The sequence below is a fragment of the Rhinoraja longicauda genome, chromosome 38, assembly GCF_053455715.1.
Source record: "Rhinoraja longicauda isolate Sanriku21f chromosome 38, sRhiLon1.1, whole genome shotgun sequence".
In the NCBI taxonomy this organism is placed as follows: Eukaryota; Metazoa; Chordata; class Chondrichthyes; order Rajiformes; family Arhynchobatidae; genus Rhinoraja; species Rhinoraja longicauda.
The window spans coordinates 17,099,304-17,122,455 of NC_135990.1; the positions used below are offsets into that span (position 1 = coordinate 17,099,304).

Genomic DNA, 23,152 nt, shown 5'->3' on the forward strand with positions numbered 1-23,152 from the left:
GGGGTGCTCACTGAAAGTTTGCACTATATCCCGTTCCACTTGCAAATTTGCAGAAATTCAAATAGTCCATACCTGTTGGCAATTTCACGTCCCGATAGACTAAAGGTGTTGGGTCACATTACAAAAAATGGAGACCAACCAATTACCCTGAACTTCAGAGGCATTGCGAACACTGAATCCCCCAACATCAACTCTTTAGTGCTCATCATAGATCACAAATGCACGAGGATTAGCCATAAATAGTAGAGCTACAAGAGTAGGCTGTGTATCCTGCGATAAGCTACCCAACCACTGACTCCAAAACCTTTTCTCATTGTCAACGCACAACTTGGGCATGTGATAGAATGACTTTCATTTGGTAAGCTGAGTGCAGTTCCAGCAAATGTTCCAGCTCCAGACACCTGACACCATTCAGGTCAAAGCAGTGCATTTGGTTGCCAACCCAGCTACCGTACGCAGTTATTCCCTTCACAATACAATACAATATATCTTTATTGTCATTGTACAGGGGTACAACGAGATTGGGAATGCGCCTCCCATACGATGCAATAATTTAATTAATTTAAACAACAACAACCCAACGAAACAAATTGTAACAGTTTTAAGACAGAATAAAGTGCAAGTAGGTCTGTGCCGGTTCACTGTGCGATGTGACCATCCGGCTCAGCAGGACCGGTTCATAGCAGCTATGGCCCTGGGGATGAAGCTGTTCCTGAGTCTGGAGGTGCGGTCGTAGAAGGCCTTGTATCGTCTGCCTGATGGAAGGAGTTTGAACAGACTGTTGCAGGGGTGTGAAGAGTCTTTGTGGATGCTGGTGGCTTTTCTGCAGCAGCAGCGTGCACCATTTACTACCTAAACTGCAACTATTCATCCCATCCATTGCATCAGCGCATCACAATCTTTTGATCTCCAACAAAGTTCGAATGGGATCACTTCCACATGCAGGTTCCTCTCCGAGTCGTTCCTAACTTAGAAATTGGTTGCCAGTCCTCCCTCGTTGTTGGGTCTAAATCCCCGAAGCATCTGCACGAAGCAATGTGACAGCACCTTTACCTGAAGTACCAGACAGATTCAAGATTGTGGCCTATTATCACCACCTGAATTTCAGTCACTGGTGCACAATGGATTATAGCCTTGCTTATTCACAAAAAATAATTGTTTTTAAATTAAAGCAAAGGCCGTCAATTCTGCCATTTCGATTAGATGTTCCCCCTTTTTTGAGACTGCATTTTGTTAATTGTAATTAGACACAGCTATGAACGAAGCACTCTGATAAATGTTGAAATTACATTCAACTGGTTCATTCGCTGCTCCGTGAAATGGCGCACGTTGCACAGACCTGGGCATGTATTATGCTCGGTTCTGCATATTTATCTTTGGAGATGGCTTTGCATCAGCGCTATGCAAAGCACTATATGCAATACCTTCATCTGCTTCCCAATGCTTACTCTAAAAATTATTTTTCCTACGAATCAAAATATTTTCCATAAACATTACCTCAGACTTTTTATCTAGTTTGCATTAAGGGTGCTATAGGAACTTGTAAGACGGGCAGGAAAAAAGATATGTGTCTGCGGCCATATGTTTACTTCGAATGTGCAAAATTCTAAACGGCAAAACATTTAACAGCATCTTTTGCACATAATTACATGGAGCGTTTAAGTGCAGGTTGACGTCGGTTGTCGTAGTCCCTGTCGTTGTGGACGTCCTGGGTCGTGAAGACTGGGTCGCCGGTTGTCGGCAGCTTGCCGTCGCCTAGGTGGTAGGTTGTTGTAACTTGGCGTGAGCATTGTCGTAGACATTGTCGTAAGGTAAAAAAATGTTACGTTTTTTGGCGATCTGCTACGACTTTGACAGTCGCCGGCAGTCGCATTAAAAATCGCGTAACTGGGACAGGCCCTTAATTCTACCACTACGTGGGCGGTCACAGTGGCGCAGCGGTAGAGTTGCTGCCTTACAGCAAATGCAGCACCGGAGACCCGGGTTCCATCCCAACCATGGATCTGTACGGAGTTTGTACGTTCTCCCCGTGGGTTTTCTCCGAGAACCTCGGTTTCCTCCCACACTCCAAAGACGTACTGGCTTAGTAAATATAAAAATTGTCCCTAGTGGGTGTAGGATGGTGTTAATGTAAGGGGATTGGTGGTCGGCGCAGACCCGGTGGGCCGAAGGGCCTGTTTCGGCACTGTATACTAAACTAAATGTCTTTTCATCTTCTGGATTTGTGTATATTAAATTATGGGAGGCATAGATAGGGAAACACTCAGAATCTTTTTCCCAGGATGCAAACGTAATATATTAGACGACATTGTTTTAAGGTGAGAGGGGCAATGTTCAATGTTCAAAGGAGATGTGTGGGGCTCAGCATATAAAGTTCATTATATAAAGAAAACAAACATCGTGCAAAGACAAAAACAATGCCCCCAAGTCTATGTAGTTTGGAGCTTATTTGGAGGTTGTAATGTTTAATAGCCCGATGGTTGTAGGGAATAAGCTGCTTCTGAACCGGGCATTACAGTTTTCAGGTTCCTATACCTTATTCCTGATGACAGGGGTGAATGAGAGCGTGGCCAGGGTGGTTTGGGTCTCCGATGATGCTGGCTGTCTTTCTGAGGGAGCATCTCCTGTAGATCCCTTTGATGTTGGGGAAGTCAGTACCCGTGATGGACTGGGCAATGTTCACCATTTTTTGCAATCTTCTTCGTTCGTTAGCGTTCAAGTTGCGCTCTCCACCGTGCTCTGGTAGAAGTTCAAGAGAGTGCCCGTTGGCATACCGAATCTCCTCAATCTTCTAAGGAAGTAGAGGCCTTGATGGGCTTTCTTTATAATTGCATAAACGTGCTGGGTCCAGGACAGATCTTCAGAGATATGCATGTCCAGGTATTTGAGGTTTTTAAGTCTCTCCACCTCCGTTCTGTCGATGAAGACAGGTTTGTCTTCAACCTTCCTCTTGCAAAATCAACAATCGGTTCCTGGGCTTTACTGACATTAGACCAAGCAAGGTTGCTGTTCTGACACCACTTGGTCAGTCAATCGATCTCCCTCCTTTACTCTGACACATCGTCATCTATAATTCGTTCCACAACAATGACGTTGTCAGAAAATTTGAAGGAGGTAGTGATACCGTGTCCAGCTACACAGTCATGCGTATAGAGGAAGTAGAGCAGGAGGGTTAGCGCACAGCCTTGAAGTGCTCCTGTACTGATGGTTATAGAGAAGGATGTGTTGCTACCAGTTCGTACAGATTATGTTCTATTCATGATAAAGTCACAGATCCTGTTGCAGGGGATGCACTGAGACCCAGTTCCCTGAGCTTGGTAACCAGTTTGGAGCGGATGATGGGTGTTGAACGCTGAGCTGTAGTCTACATACAACATCCTGACATATGTTATCATTTTCAGCACAGATTTTGTGGGCCAAAGGGCCTGTTCTTGTGCTGTACTTTTAATGTTCTATGTTAAATCCTGTCCCGGATTAATTCACCAAGTACAACATTTTGTGCTTGTCCGAATGGACATTATTAGCAAAAAGGATGTTGGACAAAATTGGTCTGACTTACATTCACAATAACACTCCTCCACCACTACAATGCAGATCTACTCACGTATCCTTGAGTTAGACAACTCTACCTCCATGCCTTTGTAATTGCCCTATTCCAGTTGAGTAGACTGCTTTTGACCCAAGGTGCTTGCGCCAAACAATATTTGGAATTTTATCATGTTCTGTTCATTACTACTTAAAGCTAAAAATCGCTTATTAATCCCACCACATTGCATGCAATGGAACTAAAATAGCCTGAACATATGGCTTAAATAAGAACTCCAAAAACAAAAGAATGCAGATACCAGAAATCAGAAAAACAAGTGCAGGATATATGCATCAATTCAGGCAGCAACAATGAAGAGAGAACCCCAACCGATGTTACAGGTCAATAATCTTTCAACAATTACAGAGAAGATATTGATGTTCCCATGATATTGTAACTAGAGTTCCCTTCAAACACACAACAGAAGTGGAGAGGATGATGAATTGCTGTTACGATATCCCCCTGAACAGCTGAATGCTTTTGATGATGCAGAAATTGTGGATTGGGGAGCTAATCAAGTTATCTGGTTTACTGTTGGCGATCATCCAGGGAAGAAGAAAGTACTCCATTATCACATTGTTATGTTTAAAAGAGAATGAAGATTTGAAGACTGGGAAAAGAAACTTTGTAACTACAAAATATTTTCCTGCACTTATTTTGTGCCTGCTGTAAAAGAGAATGAAATAGGAACAACAGGATACATACACACTGATTAAGAGGCTCCGTAAAATTGAATGACCAAGGCTGGATGATATCATAGTCATGTGGGTGTTACATACAAAACAAACTGCCTCAAGGGTGAAGATCAGAATAGGAACAAGGAATAGGCCCTTCAGCCTACAATGTTTGTGTCCACCATGCCAATCTAACAAATCCCATTTGCCTACACATGGTTCATATCCCTCCATTCCCTGTCTGTTCCTGTGTTTCTCTAAACGCTTCTTAAACATTGCTATCAAACCAACTTCCACCACTTCCCCTGCCATTGCACTCCAGTTATCTACCACTCTGAGCAACAACAAAAAATGCCTTATAAATCTCCTTTAAACTTTCCCCCTCTCACCTTAAAGCTTATGTCCATTTCCAATCTAGGTAAAAGACTGACTATCTACCTTATCTATGTCTCTCATAATTTTATATACTTCTATCAGGTCTCCCCTCAGCCTCCAATGCTCCACAGAAAAAATGGCGGCAGGGTGCCACAGCGGTAGAGTTGCTGCCTTACAGCAAATGCAGACCTGGGTTCCATCCCGACTACGGGTGCTGTCTGTATGCAGTTTGTACGTTCTCCCCGTGACCTGCGTGGGTTTTCTCCGAGATCTTTGGTTTCCTTCCACACTCCAAAGACGTACAGGTATGTAGGTAAATTGGATTGGTAAATGTAAAAATTATCCCTAGTGTGTGTAGGATAGTGTTAATATGTGGGGATCGCTGGTCGGTGCGGACCTGGTGGGCCGAAGAGTCTGTTTCCGCACTGTATCTCTAAACTAAAAAAAACTAAATTAAACACAAGTTTGTCCATGTGGGAGGGAATTTCGTGCTACATCCGTACCCTTCATTTGTCTTTACTTAGATAGGCACGGACACAAAATAAAACGACTTATAAATCAGTGGTGAGTCTATCTAATGTTGGTTTATTAAAGGTCTTAACAGTGTGCACTGGTAAACAATCTGAGAGAGCCCAAAGTGTTTCAAAGATTCAAAGTACCTGCAGCATTTTATATGCTCATGACACAATGATTTGAAATAAGTCATCATTAATTAATGTCTCTGTAACCTTTCATCTCTGTCTTTCCCCAGAGTTATCTTGTTTCCTGTTATTTTGAACGCGTCTCTCTCATACCTAACAAATGGGCAAAAGATTAATTTCCTGGGTATTTTATTCCTCTCGGCCTGGTTTACAACCTCCAATGTTATTCTATCTAAGCCAGCTGTGGCAGAGCTAAACACATTGACACATCTAATTACCCTCCTAACACCCAATTTGGCCATTTTCCCCAATGTGTTTTCCCAGTATGAGCTCTGAGATTAAACAGACTATAACCTGATTTATCTTACTAATCTTACTTATGATTTCCAAAATTTCTGACAACAGTCCACTTCTCCTCACAGCTAATGCCATCCTGGTAAACCTCTTCTGCACCCTCTCCAAAGTCTCCACATCCTTCCTGTAACAGGGCAACCATAGCTGCATACAATACTCCAAAGCACACTACCCCCAATACCATGAGCTCTAATCTTGCACACTAATCCCCTATGTGGGACCTAATCAAAGGCTTTCTGAAAGTCCAGGTACAACATATCCACAGGCTCTCCCTTGTCCATTTTCCTAGTTACATCCTCAAAAAACTCCAGAAGATTAATCAAGCATGATTTCCCCTTCATAAATCCACGCTGACTCAGAACGATTCTGTTACTGCTATCCAAATGTTCCGCAATTTATAATTGACTCCAGCATCTTCCCCACCACTGATGTCAGACTAACTGGTCTATAATTTCCCGTTTTCTCTCTCCCTCCTTTCTTAAAAAGTGGGATAACATTAGCTACCCTTCAATCCACGGGAACTGATCCTGAATCTATAGAACATTGGAAAATGATCACCAGTACGTCCACGATTCCTAGCGCCACCTCCTTAAGTACTCTGGGATGCAGACCAACAGGCCCTGGGGATTTATCAGCCTTCAGTCCCATCAGTCTACCCAACACCATTTCCTGCCTAATGTGATTTTCCTTCAGTTCCTCCGTCACCCTAGGACCTCTGTCCACTAGTACATCTGGGAGATTATTTGTGTCTTCCTTAGTGAAGACAGATCCAAAATACCTGTTCAACTCGTCTGCCATTTCCTTGTTCCCCATAATAAATTCACCTGCTTCTGTCTTTAAGGGCCCCGCATTTGTCTGAACAATTATTTTCCTCTTCACATACTTAAAGAAGCTTTTACTATCCTCCTTTATATTCTTGGTTCGCTTACCTTTGTATCTCATCTTTTCTCCCCGTATTGCCTTTAACCTTTTCCCCTCTAGCTTTAAATCTGCCCTCGTGTCTTTGACATTTACACCCTGGGAAAAAGGTTTGAATGCTGACCCTATCTGTGCCTCTCATGATGTTTTATATGTCTATCAGGTCTCCCCTCAACCTCCAATGCTCCAGGGAAAATAATCCAAGTCAGTCCAACGTCTCCTTATATATCATATTCTCTAATCCATGGAACATTCTGGTAAATATCTTCTGAACCCTCTCCAAAGTCTCCACATTCTTCCTGTAACGGGGCAACCAGAAATTAAATAATCCAATTGCACCTGAAACAAAGTCATCTAAGCAACATGACTTCCTGACTCTTACACTTCCTAACTCTTAATGCCTCGACCAATGAAGGCAACCACACCGTACACCACCTTTACCACTCTATCTACTTGTGTTGCCACTTTCAGGGAGCTGGGGAGTTGGACCCCAAACCCCCTTGCATATCAATGCTGTTAAGGACCCTGCATTAACTGTGTACATCCATTTACACTCTATCTCCCAAAATATTCCACCTCACAGTTGCTGCAATACCTCACACTTTCTCACCAAAAATCCCTGCATGTCATAGTCACATAGCCAAACAGCATGGAAGCAAGCCCTTCAGCCCAACTTGCTACGTCGACCAAGATGCCCCTGCTGCACTAGACCCACCTGCTTGCGTTTGGCCCATTTCCTTCTCAATCTTTCCTATGCATGTACCTGTCCAAATGTCTTTTAAAGCGTGGAATGCAATCTCCTTGTAGCAGTCTGAGCGTTATTGGGCAAGTTGTTGACCCCATTGCCAAGGATTTTTTTGAGCAGTTGCTGTCCCACATCTTAGATAACTAAGTAACAACATCCCAAATTAATATGTTATTAATCTCACACACGATGATACTGGAGACATTAGGATGCACAGATCCTCTCCAACATTGTACGAGTCTGAGTCATACAGCTTACCTATCAGTACCCAACATCAATCCATTATCTGTACTAATCGCATTTTTTAGTACTCCTTTCCTATGCCATGGCATTTCACCTGGTCATCTAAGTAGTTATATAAGGAGATTGCCTTCACCACCCAGTGGCTACTACATTCCAAATTTCAACCACTCTGTGGATGGTCCTTCAATGATCTGTGGGTGGTCCTTTAATCTGCCTTCTTTAATCCGGACAAAATCACGAGAGCACACTTGAAATCTCCATGGAAGTCCCCCTGAAAATGCGGTGCCTAGGCCAGGTAAGTCAGCTCATCTCGACCTGTCCAAGTCAGCCTGCAGCCTCCTGACATCCTCTTCGCAGTTCAAACTGCCAACCAGCTTTGTGTCATCTGCAAACTTGCTGGTGTTACTTCTAATTCCATCATTCAAATCATTGAAGGTAGACACAAAATGCTGGAGTAACTCAGCGGGTCAGACAGCATCTCTGGAGAGAAGGAATGGGTGACGTTTCGGGTCGAGACCCTTCCTCAGACTGATGTCAGGGGATGGGGCGGGACAAAGATAGAATGTAGTAGGAGACAGGAAGACTGGTGGGAGAACTGGGAATGGGGAGGGGATAGAGAGGGAAAGCAGGGACTCTCTGAATTTAGGATGCACTTGGTCATTGTGGGGCTTCCTCCACCCTCTACCTGCCCACCGTCACCTCCTCCTCCTCCCTCCGACACTCCACCTTGGAAGAGGCAGCAGGTGAGAGGGGAGGGAGCCCCACGGTGACGCAGAGTGCCGTATCGTTGGCCGCAGCTTGAGCCTTTGTTCCCAGGGGCTACAACATGAGCCGCAACAACAGCCGTCTCACCAGACCGTGCGGTGGGTAAAGAAGGGCTCCTGGTGCAGACCAGCGGCATTGGCGCCCAGTTTTAAGGTGAAACGACACAACGTGCTTGAGTAACTCAGCAGACTGAACCAGTCTGAAGTAGGGTACTGACCCAAAACGTCACCCATTCCTTCCCTCCAGAGATGCTGCCTGTCCCGCTGAGTTACTCCAGCTTTTTGTGTCTATCTTCGGTTTAATCCAGCATCTACAGTTCCTTCTGACGCACACTTTTCATGTTCTTACGCAGACTTATCATGACCTCCAGAGATGCTGTCTGAGTTACTCCAGCACTTTGTGTCTTTTTGTGTATTGACATGAGAGGGAACCAGAGGAACTCCACGCTGTCACAGGGGGAACGTGCAAACTCCACACCGACAGCACCCAAGGTCAGGGTCAAACCTGGGTATCTGGCACTGTGGGCAGCGGCGCTACCAGCTGCGCCACTGTGCCGCCCTCTAATTTTGTTCAGTTACATCAAAAACATAAGCTGCAATGCCATTCAGGTACAGTGAAATCAATCTGAAATTAATTTCACAGACAACATAGAAAGTTATATTGTGTTAACATTAGTTGAGCAAACATTGGGATGTGGCCACTTATTCTCTGCATTCATATTCCATCCTTACTATGCGAGATACTAATAATGTGATTACCATTGCCAATTGAAAAGTCATGCTCAGAGGAAAGCAAAACTGTACAATAGTTGAAAGTGCACTTTACATACCTATCTGTCCTGCCTTGATTTTGAAAGGTACATCAAAATCACTCTGTTTGGGAAGAAAAAGGGAGGAAATAAAACAATAATTTTAGTACAATGAAATGCATTATAGTTTAAAGATACAATGAAGAAACAGGTCCTTCAGCCCACCAAGTCCGCACCAACCATTGATCCCGTACTCTAGTACTATCCTTCACACTGACATGTTACAATTTTACTGAAGCTAATTAACCTACAAATCTGTATGCCTTTGTGGAGTCTAGGGGGAAATCAGAGCACCATGAGAAAACCCTCGTAGGTCACGAGAAGAACGTACAAACTCCATACAGAACGCACCCGTAGTCAGGATCGAACCTGGGTCTCTTGCGTTGTAACGCAGCAATTCTACCGCTGCACTATCTGCATCAATAGAAATTTGAATCCAAAACATAAAAGTCTTAGAGAATATTCCAGAACCTGCAAAAGCCTTACCCTCCTTAACTTGAGCTATCATAACAAATTATATGCATACTCAATTACAAACTCTTTTTCTGAACGACAGAGTAGCTACAGTACAGGGGGCAGCCATTCAGCCCATTGGCAGCAATGCTCCACACCAGAGCAATTCAATCGTTTCAACATTTCCCCTTACTCTTTGCCTGGCAAATTCTTTACGATATTATCATCCTATTTCTTGATTCGTACAAGTATCAGAAATTATGGGGCGAAGGCAGAAGAATGGGGTTAGGAGAGATAGATCAGCCATGATTGAATGGTGGCGTAGACTTGATGGGCCGAATAGCCTAATTCTACTCCTAATCCTTATGACCTTAATTTCCTCGAAGGCCACAATGGAATCTGCCTCCAGCATAGTTGTAAGACCTGCCTGAAGAAGGGTCTCGACCCGAAACGTCACCCATTCCTTCTCTCCCGAGATGCTGCCTGACCTGCTGAGTTACTCCAGCATTTTGTGAATAAATGTAAGACCTGCACTCCAGGTTCTGACAGTGGTGTGTTAAAAAGCTTATTCTCTTGTCACTTCTAATTCCCTTTCCCTTTATTTGATACCTGTGACCTCCAGTCCTTGACCCCATCACCAAACTAGAGAGCACTCAGTATAGTAAAATTTATTTTATATATTTCCCGACATACTTTCATCCACATTTGGTAATCTGTCTGGTTGTACACGCCCACATTTCTAGTGTCCATCCACGTTTCTCCAGCTTAGAAACATAGAAGAATGGACCATTGTGGGCTCCACTGTTCCATGAGCATCTGGCTGGCTTTGATTTGTTCTTTTCATATCTTTCATTCATTTGTACGTTGTACCTTTTCATACCTCATGATGGAGTAGACTTGATGGGCCGAATGGCCTAATTCTGCTCCTATGACATGAACTTATGAACACTAGATTCCCTCTCCCCTGACTCTCAGTCTGAAGAAGGGTCTCGACCCGATACGTAGAAACATAGAAAATAGGTGCAGGAGTCGGCCATTCAGCCCTTCGAGCCAGCAACACCATTCAATGTGATTATGGCTGATCATCCAAAATCAGTAGCCCATTCCGGCTTTTTCCTCATATTCCTTGATTCCCTTAGCCCTAAGAGCTAAATCTATCTCTCTCAGCTTACAGTCCCTTCACCGATTTGGTCCTGGGATCCACTCCCCAAGCCCCACCACTTCCCCTCAGAACTCTACTTAGACCAGGTTATTGATCTTCATATCCAACATATCCTGCAATAAAATGTGAACAATTTGCGGAACCATTGATTCTACGTTACATCAGACAGCAGAGAAATAGGTGCTTTGGCCCAACTCGCCCATGATCACCTAGGTGACTATCAGATCCCCTCTAAATCTTTCCCCTCTCACCTTAAACCTATCCCTCTGGCTTTAGACTCCCATACCCTGAAAAAAAGGATTTTGACAATCCATCATATCTATCCCCTTCATGGTTTTACAAACTAAAGGCCACCTCACATCTTATTTTAGTATTTTAGTCCAGTGAAAACAGTCCCAGTCTGTCCAACCTCTCCTTATAGTTCAAGTCCTCCAGTCCCAGCAATATCCCTGTGAATCTTTACTGCCCGCACTGGCTGAATCACAGCCTCCCTGTAGTGTGGCAACAAGAACTGCACACAACAGTCCAAGTGCAGAACCACTGATGTCTTGTACAGCTGCAACATGGCATCCCAACTCAGATATTCCCCACAGATTTCTGAACAATCCTCCCACAAGCTAGCACGTAACCCTGGCCTTTCAACCCGTCTCGTTGCGAACATTGGACTATTGCTCTAGAACTGCAATGCTACACTGCTGCAAAACTGTACTCTGCATTCTGGTGATTTTCTCTTTGCTCAACCTGTTGTACTTTATGGCTTCTGTAGCTATAGATAGAATGATCTGATTTTATTGGATGGCATGCAAACAAAAGCTTTTCATTGTGCCTTGGTGCCCGTGACAATAATAAACCAATAAATACATTATAGTTTTGGCCTGAGTAAGCACGACCTCAACTGACATAATTTAATAACTTCCATTTATGGAGCACCTTGAATGAAGAAACATGCCTCCAAGCAATTCCAGGAACAGTGTCATCAAAGTGCACAAGAAAAAAATTGGTTTGATCATCAAGAAGCAGATCTTTGGAGGCATTTTAAAGACTGAAAAGAGGTCAATTAATTTTAGTAGGGAATTGCCTAGGGCCTTGGAAATCAATGTGCTCATCGGAACTCTTAACGCCAACTAATGCACAGCTGTAAAATAGTCCAGACCGAGAAGTGCAAAGATAAAGGGTTATAGGGCCACGTTAGATATCTGTGAAAAAAACAGAGAAATGTAAACTCATGGCATTGCTTAACCAAGAGCCAATAGACATGTACATTCAGGTGATGAAATTTGATCAGAGATAGAAGAAAGGCAGAGTTTTAATACCCTCAAGCTCTCGCAGAAAAAAAACAAGAATGCTCCGCCAGGATTGCATTGTTTTTGGCCAAAGGCAGCATGGTGGCGCAGTGATAGAGTTGCTGCCTTACAGCGTGAGAGGCCCGGGTTCGGGTGCTGTCTATATGGAGTTTGCACGTTCTCCCCATGACCTGTGTGGGTTTTCCCCAGGAGCTCCGGATTCCTCCCACACTCCAAAGACGTACAGGTTTGTAGGTTAATTGGATTGGTAAAATTGTAAATTGTCAATTGTCCATAGCGTGTGTGTGTGTCTGCAGGATAGTGTTAATGTGTGGGTGTTAAAGTTTGCTACTTAAAGCAGACAACAACACAAAGGGTTAAAGGTAAACCAAGCCAAGCTTTAATTTTTCACCCAAAGAAGTACAGGTTTGTAGGTTAATTGGATTGGTAAAATTGTAAATTGTCCATAGTGTGTGTGTGTGTGTGTGTGTGTGTGTGTGTGTGTGTGTGTGTGTGTGGGTGTGTGTGTGTGTGTGCGCGTGTGTGTCTGCAGGATAGTGTTAATGTGCGGAGATTGCTGGTTGGCGCAGACGTGGTGGGCCAAAGGGCCTGTTTCCGTACTGCATCTCCACACTAAACTAAATAACAGAAGTATGGGCTGACTGTGACAGAAACAGTCAGGCAATGATAGAGATAAAAATGGTAGATAAAATTGACTGAAGGTCATCTCAGGGTCAGATATGACTAACCATTAGAAGGGGCAAATAAACTAATTTCTAAAAAGAATATGACATTGACTTGGGTCTTTCTGATAATTGTCTATCCTCGATAGATGTGCATTAATTCACAAAGCAATGTTTACATTAAGGCTGAATTTAGGCATCTAACAACCCCTCTAATAAGGAACACAAGATTGACTTTACATTCTGTACAATAACAAATTTAATGCAGTACAAAGTCCTCCTGATGAGGGAATCCCTCGCCCTATTTGGGGGTTGAAGCGGAATCAAAATAATGTAAAGGTTAATACCACATGATTAAACACTTACCAGTGCATTTTCTTTGATTCTCAGATTTTCAAGCACCACATTTCCTGAAACCAAATCAATAGAAAGGTTTCACATACTGTACAATTGCATAAGCTAAATCTAACAATTTTCTCCCTTAATTTCAGGAATCAAGACAAATATTTGTAATTTCGAAGGACATATTGGCTCTTGTAAGCTCAAGAGGAAAGTCTGAAGCAACATTAATAAAACGGTTTTCAACCTTTTGGAGATATGCAGCAAAAAAAAAAATCGTAAAAAACACACAGTTCTGACTCGGGTATTTCCACCAGAAACAGTCACTTTAGACTTTCGAGATGCAATGTGGAACAGGCTCATTGGCCCACTGAGTCAGTGCCGATTAGCAACTGGCACTATCCAACAAACTGGGGACAATTTACAGAAACCAATTAACCTACAAATCTGTACATCTTTGGAGTGTGGGAAAAAACCCAGAGAAAACCCACATGGTCATGTACAGACAGCACCCATTGTCAGAGGTATTTATTCACAAAATTTCGGGTCGAGACCCTTCTTCAGTCTGAAGAAAGGTCTCGACCCGAAACGTCACCCATTCCTTCTCTCCCGAGATGGACCTGCTGAGTTACTCCAGCATTTTGTGAATAAATACCTTCGATTTGTACCAGCATCTGCAGTTATTTTCTTATGCACCCATAGTCAGGATGGAACTCGGGTTACTGGCTCTGAAGGCAGCAGCTCTCCCACTGTGCCACCGTGTAGCTGATCTACGTCCCACTATATACTTTGTCAACCTTTCTCAAGAGTCTGCAAACCTAGCCACACACTTTGTTTCATTCTCGACAGTTGTGACCTGACTGAGTACTTCCAGCATTTTCTGTTCACTCGTTCTGTTTTTATGGTATTTAAGTGGTAGTATCTCAAGCATTTTTGTCGGCAACTGCTTGCAAATAGTACATATCGTTTCGCTGAACACCTCCGCTCGGTCTGCCTTAACCTTCCTGATCTCCAGGTTGCTCAGCACTTTAACTCCCCCTCCCATTCCAATCTGATCTTTCTGTCCTGGGCCTCCTCCATTGTCAGAGGCCGAGCGCAAATTGGAGGAACAGCACCTCATATCTCGCTTGGTAGCTTACACCTCAGCGGTATGAACATTGACATCTCTAAAGTCAAATAGCCCTTGCTTTCCCTCTCTCTCCATCCCCTCCCCCTTCCCAGTTCTCCCACCAGTCTTACTGTCTCCGACTACATTCTATCTCTGTCCCGTCCACTCCCCTGACATCAGTCTGAAGAAGAGTCTCGATGCGAAACATCACCCATTCCTTCTCTCCAGAGATGCTGCCTGTCCCGCTGAGTTACTCCAGCATTTTGTTCCTACCTTCGATTTAAACCAGCATGTGCAGTGAAACTAGCAGGATGACTAGGGTGAGGGAGGGATGGAGAGAAGGGGAATGCAAGGGCTACGTGAAGTTAGAGAAATCATTATTCATACCACTGGGTTGTGAGCTGCCCAAGCCAAATATGAGGTGCTATTCCTCCAATTTGCATGTGGCCTCATTCTGACAGTGTAGGAGGTCCAGGTCAGAAAGGTCAGTGTGGGAATGGGAAGGGGAGTTAAAGTGTTTGGCAACCGGGAAATCGTGTAGGCCAAGATGGACTGAGCTTAGGTATGCAGTGGAATGATCGCCCAGTCTGCACATGCTCTCACCTGTATATAGCTTGTATACTGATGCTACATACAGAGGCCACATACTACAGACTGGTTCACCAGAGTGAAAGAGCCACCTGTCCACAAGGTGAACAGGAAAGAGGGGTACAGTGTGTTTGCATTTTCAAAAGTTTTTCAATAAGTTCCTACACAGGAGGTTGGTCACAAGATGAGAACATATAACTGAGAAAGTAGCATCATCTACCACATTGGCGACCCTCGGACTATCTTTAATTGGACACTACTCGACTTTATCTTGCACTAAACGTTATTCTCTTTATCCTGTATCTGTACACTGAGGACAGCTTGATTGTAATCATGTACTGTCTTTCCGCTGACTGGATAGCACGCAACAAAAAAGATTTCAACTGTACCTCGGTACATGTGACAATAAACTAAACTAAACTAAACATCAAGCAGAAAACAGAATGGAATCAACTGGATCGTTTTCAGGTTGCAGAATGTGTTGAGTGAGGAGTCACAGGGATCATAGAAACATAGAAACATAGAAAATAGGTGCAGGAGTAGGCCATTCGGCCCTTCGAGCCTGCACCGCCATTCAATATGATCATGGCTGATCATCCAGCTCAGTAACCTGTACCTGCCTTCTCTCCATACCCCCTGATCCCTTTAGCAAAAAGGGCCACATCTAACTCCCTCTTAAATATAGCCAATGAACTGGCCTCAACTATCTTCTGTGGCAGAGAATTCCATAGACTCACCACTCTCTGTGTGAAGAAATGTTTTCTCATCTCGGTCCTAAAAGACTTCCCCCTTATCCTTAAGCTGTGACCCCTGGTTCTGGACTTCCCCAACATCGGGAACAATCTTCCCGCATCTAGCCTCTCCAACCCCTTAAGAATTTTATATGTTTCAATAAGATCCCCCCTCAGTCTTCTAAATTCCAGCGAGAATGTAGATAAGTGTGAGGTTATTCACTTTGGAAGTAAGAATAGAAAGGAAGATTATTATCTGAATGGTGTCAAGTTAGGAAGAGGGGATGTTCAACGAGATCTGGGTGTCCTAGTGCATCAGTCACTGAAAGGCAGCATGCAGGTACAGCAGGCAGTGAAGAAAACCAATGGAATGTTGGCCTTCGTAACAAGAGGAGTTGAGTATAGGAGCAAAGAGGTCCTTCTACAGTTGTACCGGGCCCTGGTGAGACCGCACCTGGAGTACTGTGTGCAGTTTTGGTCTCCAAATTTGAGGAAGGATATTCTTGCTATTGAGGGCGTGCAGCGTAGGTTCACTAGGTTAATTCCCGGAATGGCGGGACTGTCGTATGTTGAAAGGCTGGAGCAATTAGGCTTGTATACACTGGAATTTAGAAGGATGAGGGGGGATCTTATTGAAACATATAAGATAATTAGGGGATTGGACACATTAGAGGCAGGAAACATGTTCCCAATGTTGGGGGAGTCCAGAACAAGGGGCCACAGTTTAAGAATAAGGGGTAGGCCATTTAGAACGGAGATGAGGAAGAACTTTTTCAGTCAGAGAGTGGTGAAGGTGTGGAATTCTCTGCCTCAGAAGGCAGTGGAGGCCAGTTCGTTGGATGCTTTCAAGAGAGAGCTGGATAGAGCTCTTAAGGATAGCGGAGTGAGGGGGTATGGGGAGAAGGCAGGAACGGGGTACTGATTGAGTGTGATCAGCCATGATCGCATTGAATGGCGGTGCTGGCTCGAAGGGCTGAATGGCCTACTCCTGCACCTATTGTCTATTGTCTATTGTCTATTGAGTATAAGCCTAGTCTATCCAGTCTTTCTTCGTATGAAAGTCTTGCCATCCCAGGAATCAATCTGGTGAACCTTCTCTGTACTCCTTCTAAGGCTAGAATGTCTTTCCTCAGATTAGGAGACCAAAACTGTACACAATCAGTTCTTGATGCACAACTATTCACAACCCAAGTTGATTACTTAGCATCCAAACTTGGTGGATAAAACTAAATCGGGTTCTGACTAAGGAAGAGGATTGAGAGAGGCTTTAGGGATACAAACAACCTGATGGAGAGGGAAATATGGTTGATACAAATAATGTAGAAAAGTGTAAAGTATTCATTATCGTGCAAAGAGTGATGACTTTTTAAAAACATATTGCGACAGGACAGATGATGCCGATGTTTAAAGGGCCCTAGATCTGCTCGTGCACATATCACTGAAAACCAACATGCGGGTGTAGCAAGCAATTAGTCTGAAGAAGGGTCTCGACCCGAAACGTCACCCATTCCTTCTCTCCAGAGATGCTACATGTCCTGCTGAGGTACTCCACCTTTATGTGTCTATCTTCGGTTTAAACCAGCATCTGCGGTTCCTTCCTACACAATTAGCAATACACGTTCAGGTTGAAACTCTCCAGTTTGCCATCCTTGGGATCAGACCAGTGCCAGACCACAAAAAAACAGGAGCACAGAAATTGCCCCCAGTAATTTTCCTTTGAGCAGAGGAACCATTATTTTAAGGACAGACCATCCCTGGGCCATGTAAGGGTTCTGTGAATTGTCTGTACCCAAAGATTATTTTAAGTTGGAAATACTGTTAGCTGAGTTTGGAAAGTTGCACTGGTGAGATAAGTCTGAGACTAAGCCTTAGTGAGACCGCACCTTGGAGTTTGTGCAGTTTAATTCTCTTTACAAAGAAACAATATATTTGCACAGAGGGAGTGCAGGAAAGATTTAATTAATAGGTTTAGGAGTGGCTTCAGTACACAGAGTCCACACCAAACATCAACACCAGATCTATGGTATCCCTTTTTTCATCCACTCCCTACTCACGTGGAACACTTTACAGAAGCAAATTAGAAGAATGCCAGAATGCTCTATGAAATATTGAAATCTTTATGGAGCTAAACAGGCAAGATGAAAAGAGAGTGTTTTCCTTCAGTGCGGAGCATGGAACCAAGGGTCAGAGTCTCACACCAGGACATGCACAGTGCTGCCTTACAGTGCCAGACATCTGTGCAAAGTCTGCATTTTCTTCCTGTGACCACGTGGTTTTGTTTTCCACCCACATCCCAGAGGCGTGCAGGTTTATACGTTAAGTGGTCTCCGTAAAGTACCCTGAGTGGGTGGGATACGAAAGTGAGATAACATAGAATTAGTATACGGGTGATCGATGGTTGGCGTGGACTCGGTGGGCCAAAGGGCCTGTTTCATAAACTATATCTCTAAACCATACTAAGAGATGAGTAGAAATAACTTTACAGAGAGGGTGGCACATCTTTGGAATTCTCCACCCAGGAGGCCTAAGAAAGCCCCGTTCATTAAAAAAAATGCCATCACAACAGGAAATGACAGCAGGAATCCGATTCGGCTATTTGTGCCCTTGCTGCCATTTGGCTGATTCAATCTCAGTGACATTGTCCTGCACCAACTACATACCCTTCGATTTCCTTTAGTTTTAGTTTAAACTTTAGAGATACAGCATGGAAACAGGCCCTTCGGCTCACTGTCATTGACCACCCGTTCCTACTGGTTCTATGTTATTCCACTTTCTCATCCAATCCTTCCACAAAAGGGGCAATTACAGAGACCAATTAACCTCCAAACCCACACGTCTTTGGGATATGAGAAGAATCCGGAGAACCCGGAAGAAACCTTCACGGTCACAGGGAAAACATGCAAACACCACAGACAGCAGGAGAGGCCAGGATCGCACCTGGGTCCCGGGCGCTGTGAGGCAGCAACTAATACCAGCTGCGTCACTGTGCCGCCCTTAGAAATTGATTAGTGTGAGAAAGTGTTTAGCAGGGAATCAGTGGGCCAAGGGGCCTGTTTCCATCCTGTGTGACTATGAACATAAGAGCAGGAATGGGCTTCTGCCATTACACTGGGCCTGTGTTGTTATAATTTCTACTATTTGGTACAGCATACCACCGATCCACTCCTGGGATATGTGTGGGAAGGAACTGCAGATGCTGGTTTATACTGTACACACAAAATGCTGGAGTAACTCAGCGGGTCAGGCAGCATCACTGGAGGAAATGGAGCACTTCCCTCTGGAAGGCGACTCCGGACTGTCAAAGCAGCCACAGCAAGACATAAAGCTTTTTTTCCATGAGTAGTAGTTCTACTCAATAACCAAAGTCTGCCGTCTCTTTTTTGCTCTGGTTTATTTTCACCCACATGTTTAGACCATAATGGTGTATCCTTATTGTTTTGATGTGTTTATGCTTTATTCTTAATTGTTAACTGTATGTTTGTGTTGTCATTTGTGAGCGGAGCACCAAGGCACATTCCTTGTATATGCACATACTTGGCCAATAAACTCATTCATTCATTCATATGTAATGTTCTGGGTCAGAACTCTTTTTCACACTATTCCTGTTCAGTGATGCTGTCTGGCCCGCTGAGTTACTCCAGCATTTTGTGTCTGTCTCTGGGATAAGATGGCCCTCCAAGCTGACACCTGTTGAAATTTGTAAGGAGATTACCTCTCTCCAACATACAAGATTTGAGACGGATTGAAGGTCTAGATATTGAGGATATCCGGGAAGCATGGCATCAGGATAAGAGGTCAGGCATTTAAAACTCAAAGGAGGAGAAATGTCTTTACTCAGAGGATGGAACATTTTGTGTTTTATATCCCAGTCAAAGTCAGGATCAACAGACTTGTCAACATACTAAATGAATCACGAAAGGGGGACTTAAAGTATCACTGAATCATTGAACATGGTGGAGGGTGGAGGAGATGTCATGACTTTATTGAATACCGGTCGATGCGGGTTTGAAGAGATGATAACATTTGTATTATCTGTGGTTCAGAAGAGATCCTGTACATCGTGCACCGCCTTATATTTAACCCATTTCCTGTCTCATGTTTTAAAAACAATCTGCACTGCAATAAATTTCAGTAGAATATTCTCAATCAGTACATTCAATAGACGACTGTATGCGAATGTCAACAAGCAAATTTCACAATGGACCAACTGGTGTCTGAGATGCAAAATAAGCTTATAAACCGAAACACAGAATTTAACAGAAGTTATTCATGCACCATTCCCCAGTTCGTATTTTTGTACCTCACAGCTTCATCTCAACATCTTCAGGTTACCAGCTGCAGGTCTTAAACCACTATCTGACTTTGGAACATGTGCGAATATCATACTCACTCCCTCCCACTCCCTCCCCAGCCCGACCTCTGCACCCACCAACCAGACTCAGCTCAGACCCTCCCCAACCCCAGCACCACTGCCCCAGCCTCCTTCCCCCCTACCCACCCCTTTCTTCCAACCCTCGCCACCCACCCCCCTCCTCCCTGCCAGCCTCTCCATGGCTCTGTTGCCCCTTCCTCCTACCACTCTACCCCCTTCCTACCATTCATACCATCCACTACCCTTTCCACCCCCTACCTCCTACCACCTTCTCTCCCCAACATCCTCCTCCTTTCCCCTCCAACCTCAATCCGCTCCGCTCCTTCCTCCATCCCTCCCACCATTCTACCCTCCTTCCTCCCCCACTCCTTCCATGTCTCCTCTCTCCTCATCCTATCTGCCCCCTCACCACCCCCTCCCCCTATCTGCCCTCCACCACCCTACCTCCACTCCTCTCCTACCATCCTCCCTCCCCCTACTACCCTCCCCTCCCTATGATCCTCATCTCCACCACCCTCCCCTCTCGTACCACCCGCCACTTACCTCGCCACACCACCTACCGACCTCTCCAACCCCCTCCCCCACCTCTCTCCCCCGCTCCCAGCACTCTCCCCCCTTCCCTGCCTCCTCCTGTCACCCCCCTTCCCTGCCTCCTCCTGTCCCCCTCCTGTCACCCCTCCCCCTCCTGTCACCCCCTCCTGTCACCCCTCCCCCTCCTGTCACCCCTCCCCCTCCTGTCACCCCTCCCCCGTCACCCCTCCCCCTCCTGTCACCCCCTCCCCCTCCTGTCACCCCTCCCCCTCCTGTCACCCCTCCCCCCCACCTTCCTGTCACCCTCCTCCCCTCCCCTCCTGTCACCCTCCTCCCCCTCCCCCTCCTGTCACCCCTCCGCCTCCCGTCACCCCCTCCCGTCACCCCTCCGTCTCCCGTCACCCCTCCCCCCCTCCTGTCACCCCTCTCCTGTCACCCCTCCCCCTCCTGTCACCCCCTCCCCCTCCTGTCAACCCCTCCCCTCCTGTCACCCCTCCCCCCTCCTGTCACCCCCCTCCTGTCACCCCTCCCCCTCCTGTCACCCCCTCCCCCTCCTGTCACCCCTCCCCCTCCTGTCACCCCCTCCCCTCCTGTCATCCCCTCCCCCTCCTGTCACCCCTCCTGTCACCCCTCCCCCTCCTGTCACCCCCTCCCCCTCCTGTCACCCCCCTCCTGTCACCCCTCCCCCTCCTGTCATCCCCTCCCCCCTCCTGTCACCCCTCCTGTCACCCCCCTCATGTTACCCCTCCCCCTCCTGTCACCCCTCCCCTCCTGTCACCCCCTCCCCTCCCCTCCTGTTACCCCTCCCCCTCCTGTCACCCCCCTCCTGTTACTCCCCCTCCTGTCACCCCTCCCACTCGTCACCCCCCCTCCTGTCACCCCCCTCCTGTCACCCCTCCCCCCTCCTGTCACCCCTCCCCTCCTGTCACCCCCTCCCCTCCCCTCCTGTTACCCCTCCCCCTCCTGTCACCCCCCTCCTGTTACTCCCCCTCCTGTCACCCCTCCCACTCGTCACCCCCCCCTCCTGTCACCCCCCTCCTGTCACCCCTCCCCCTCCTGTCACCCCTCCTGTCACCCCTCCCCCTCCTGTCACCCCCTCCCCCTCCTGTCACCCCCCTCCTGTCACCCCTCCCCCTCCTGTCATCCCCTCCCCCTCCTGTCACCCCCTCCTGTTACCCCTCCCCCTCCTGTCACCCCCTCCCCTCCCCTCCTGTTACCCCTCCCCCTCCTGTCACCCCCTCCCCTCCCCTCCTGTTACCCCTCCCCCTCCTGTCACCCCCCTCCTGTTACTCCCCCTCCTGTCACCCCTCCCACTCGTCACCCCCCCTCCTGTCACCCCCCTCCTGTCACCCCTCCCCCCTCCTGTCACCCCCTCCCCCCCCCTGTCACCCCTCCCCCCCCCCCCCCCCCTGCCTAACCGCCGCTCGGCCCAGCGCGGGCCCAGTGGGCCGGGGGGAGCGGGGCTGCCGACAGCGGTGGTGCCGGGGCCGAGGAGGCGGCGAGGTCGGGGGGTGGGGCAGTGCCGGTGAGTGGGTGTGAGGGTGTGTGCGGGGGGGGGGGGGGGGGGGGGGTGAGAGGGGGCGTTACCTCCCCAGATGCTGAGGGGGGGTGTGGGGTGAGGGGGGGTCTGTGAGGGGGGGGGTCTGTGAGGGGGGGGTCTGTGAGGGGGGGTCTGAGAGGGGGGGGTCTGTGAGGGGGGGGTCCGTGAGGGGGGGGTCCGTGAGGGGGGGGTCTGTGAGGGGGGGGCTGTGAGGGGGGGGTGTGGGGTGAGGGGGGGGGTGTGGGGTGAGGGGGGGGTCTGTGAGGGGGGGGGTCTGTGAGGGGGGGGTCTGTGAGGGGGGGGTCCGTGAGGGGGGGGTCTGTGAGGGGGGGGGTCTGTGAGGGGGGGGCTGTGAGGGGGGGGGTCTGTGAGGGGGGGGTCTGTGAGGGGGGGGTCCGTGAGGGGGGGGTCTGTGAGGGGGGGGGTCTGTGAGGGGGGGGCTGTGAGGGGGGGGGTGTGGGGTGAGGGGGGGGGTGTGGGGTGAGGGGGGGGTCTGTGAGGGGGGGGGTCTGTGAGGGGGGGGTCTGTGAGGGGGGGGGGGTCTGTGAGGGGGGGGCTGTGAGGGGGAGGGGGCGTTACCTCCCCAGATGCTGAGGGGGGGGGTGTGGGGTGAGGGGGGGGGGTCTGTGAGGGGGGGGCTGTGAGGGGGGGGGTGTGGGGTGAGGGGGGGGGTGTGGGGTGAGGGGGGGGGTGTGGGGTGAGGGGGGGGCTGTGAGGGGGGGGGGGGCTGTGAGGGGGGAGGGGGCGTTACCTCCCCAGATGCTGAGGGGGGGGGTGTGGGGTGAGGGGGGGAGTGAGAGGGGGGGGGTCTGTGAGGGGGAGGGGGCGTTACCTCCCCAGATGCTGAGCTTGAGCTGCGACTTGTCCAGATTCTCCACATAATCCCCCAGGAAGCGGTTCAGCAGCTCGGCCACGAGCGACTCAAACACCATCGCTCCCGCCGCGACCCCGCCGCCACTGCGCGATCCCGACTGTGCGCGCTCCCGACACCGCCGCCTCTGCGCGCGCTCCCGACACCGTCGCCTCTGCGCGCTCCCGACTGTGCGCGCTCCCGACACCGCCGCCACTGCGCGCGCTCCCGACACCGTCGCCTCTGCGCGCGCTCCCACCGCTGTGCGCGCCCCCGAAACTGTGTGCGCCCCCGATACTGCGCGCTCCCGTCGCGGCACCGCCGCATCTGCGCGCTCCCGACTGTGCGCGCCCCCGAGCCAGCCCCGCGCTTCCAGGCGCGCCCCCGCCGCCGTGTCCACATT

The 23,152-nt window shown here is 47.7% G+C and overlaps 1 protein-coding gene across 5 annotated transcripts in view; it reads right to left on the minus strand.

Moving 5' to 3' along the window:
* Positions 1 to 22,855, minus strand: part of vps13c (vacuolar protein sorting 13 homolog C) — a 288,791-nt gene extending 265,936 nt beyond the window's left edge. For all 5 annotated transcript variants that reach the window (XM_078429970.1, XM_078429968.1, XM_078429967.1 and 2 more), the window contains exons 1-3: positions 22,732 to 22,855; positions 13,057 to 13,100; positions 9,131 to 9,173 (exon numbers count right to left, since the gene is read on the minus strand). In XM_078429970.1, the coding sequence (XP_078286096.1) occupies positions 9,131 to 9,173; positions 13,057 to 13,100; positions 22,732 to 22,831 (187 nt within the window). In that variant the 5' untranslated portion in view covers positions 22,832 to 22,855. The remainder of the gene's footprint in view (positions 1 to 9,130; positions 9,174 to 13,056; positions 13,101 to 22,731) is intronic.
* Between the last annotated feature and the right edge of the window lie 297 nt (positions 22,856 to 23,152).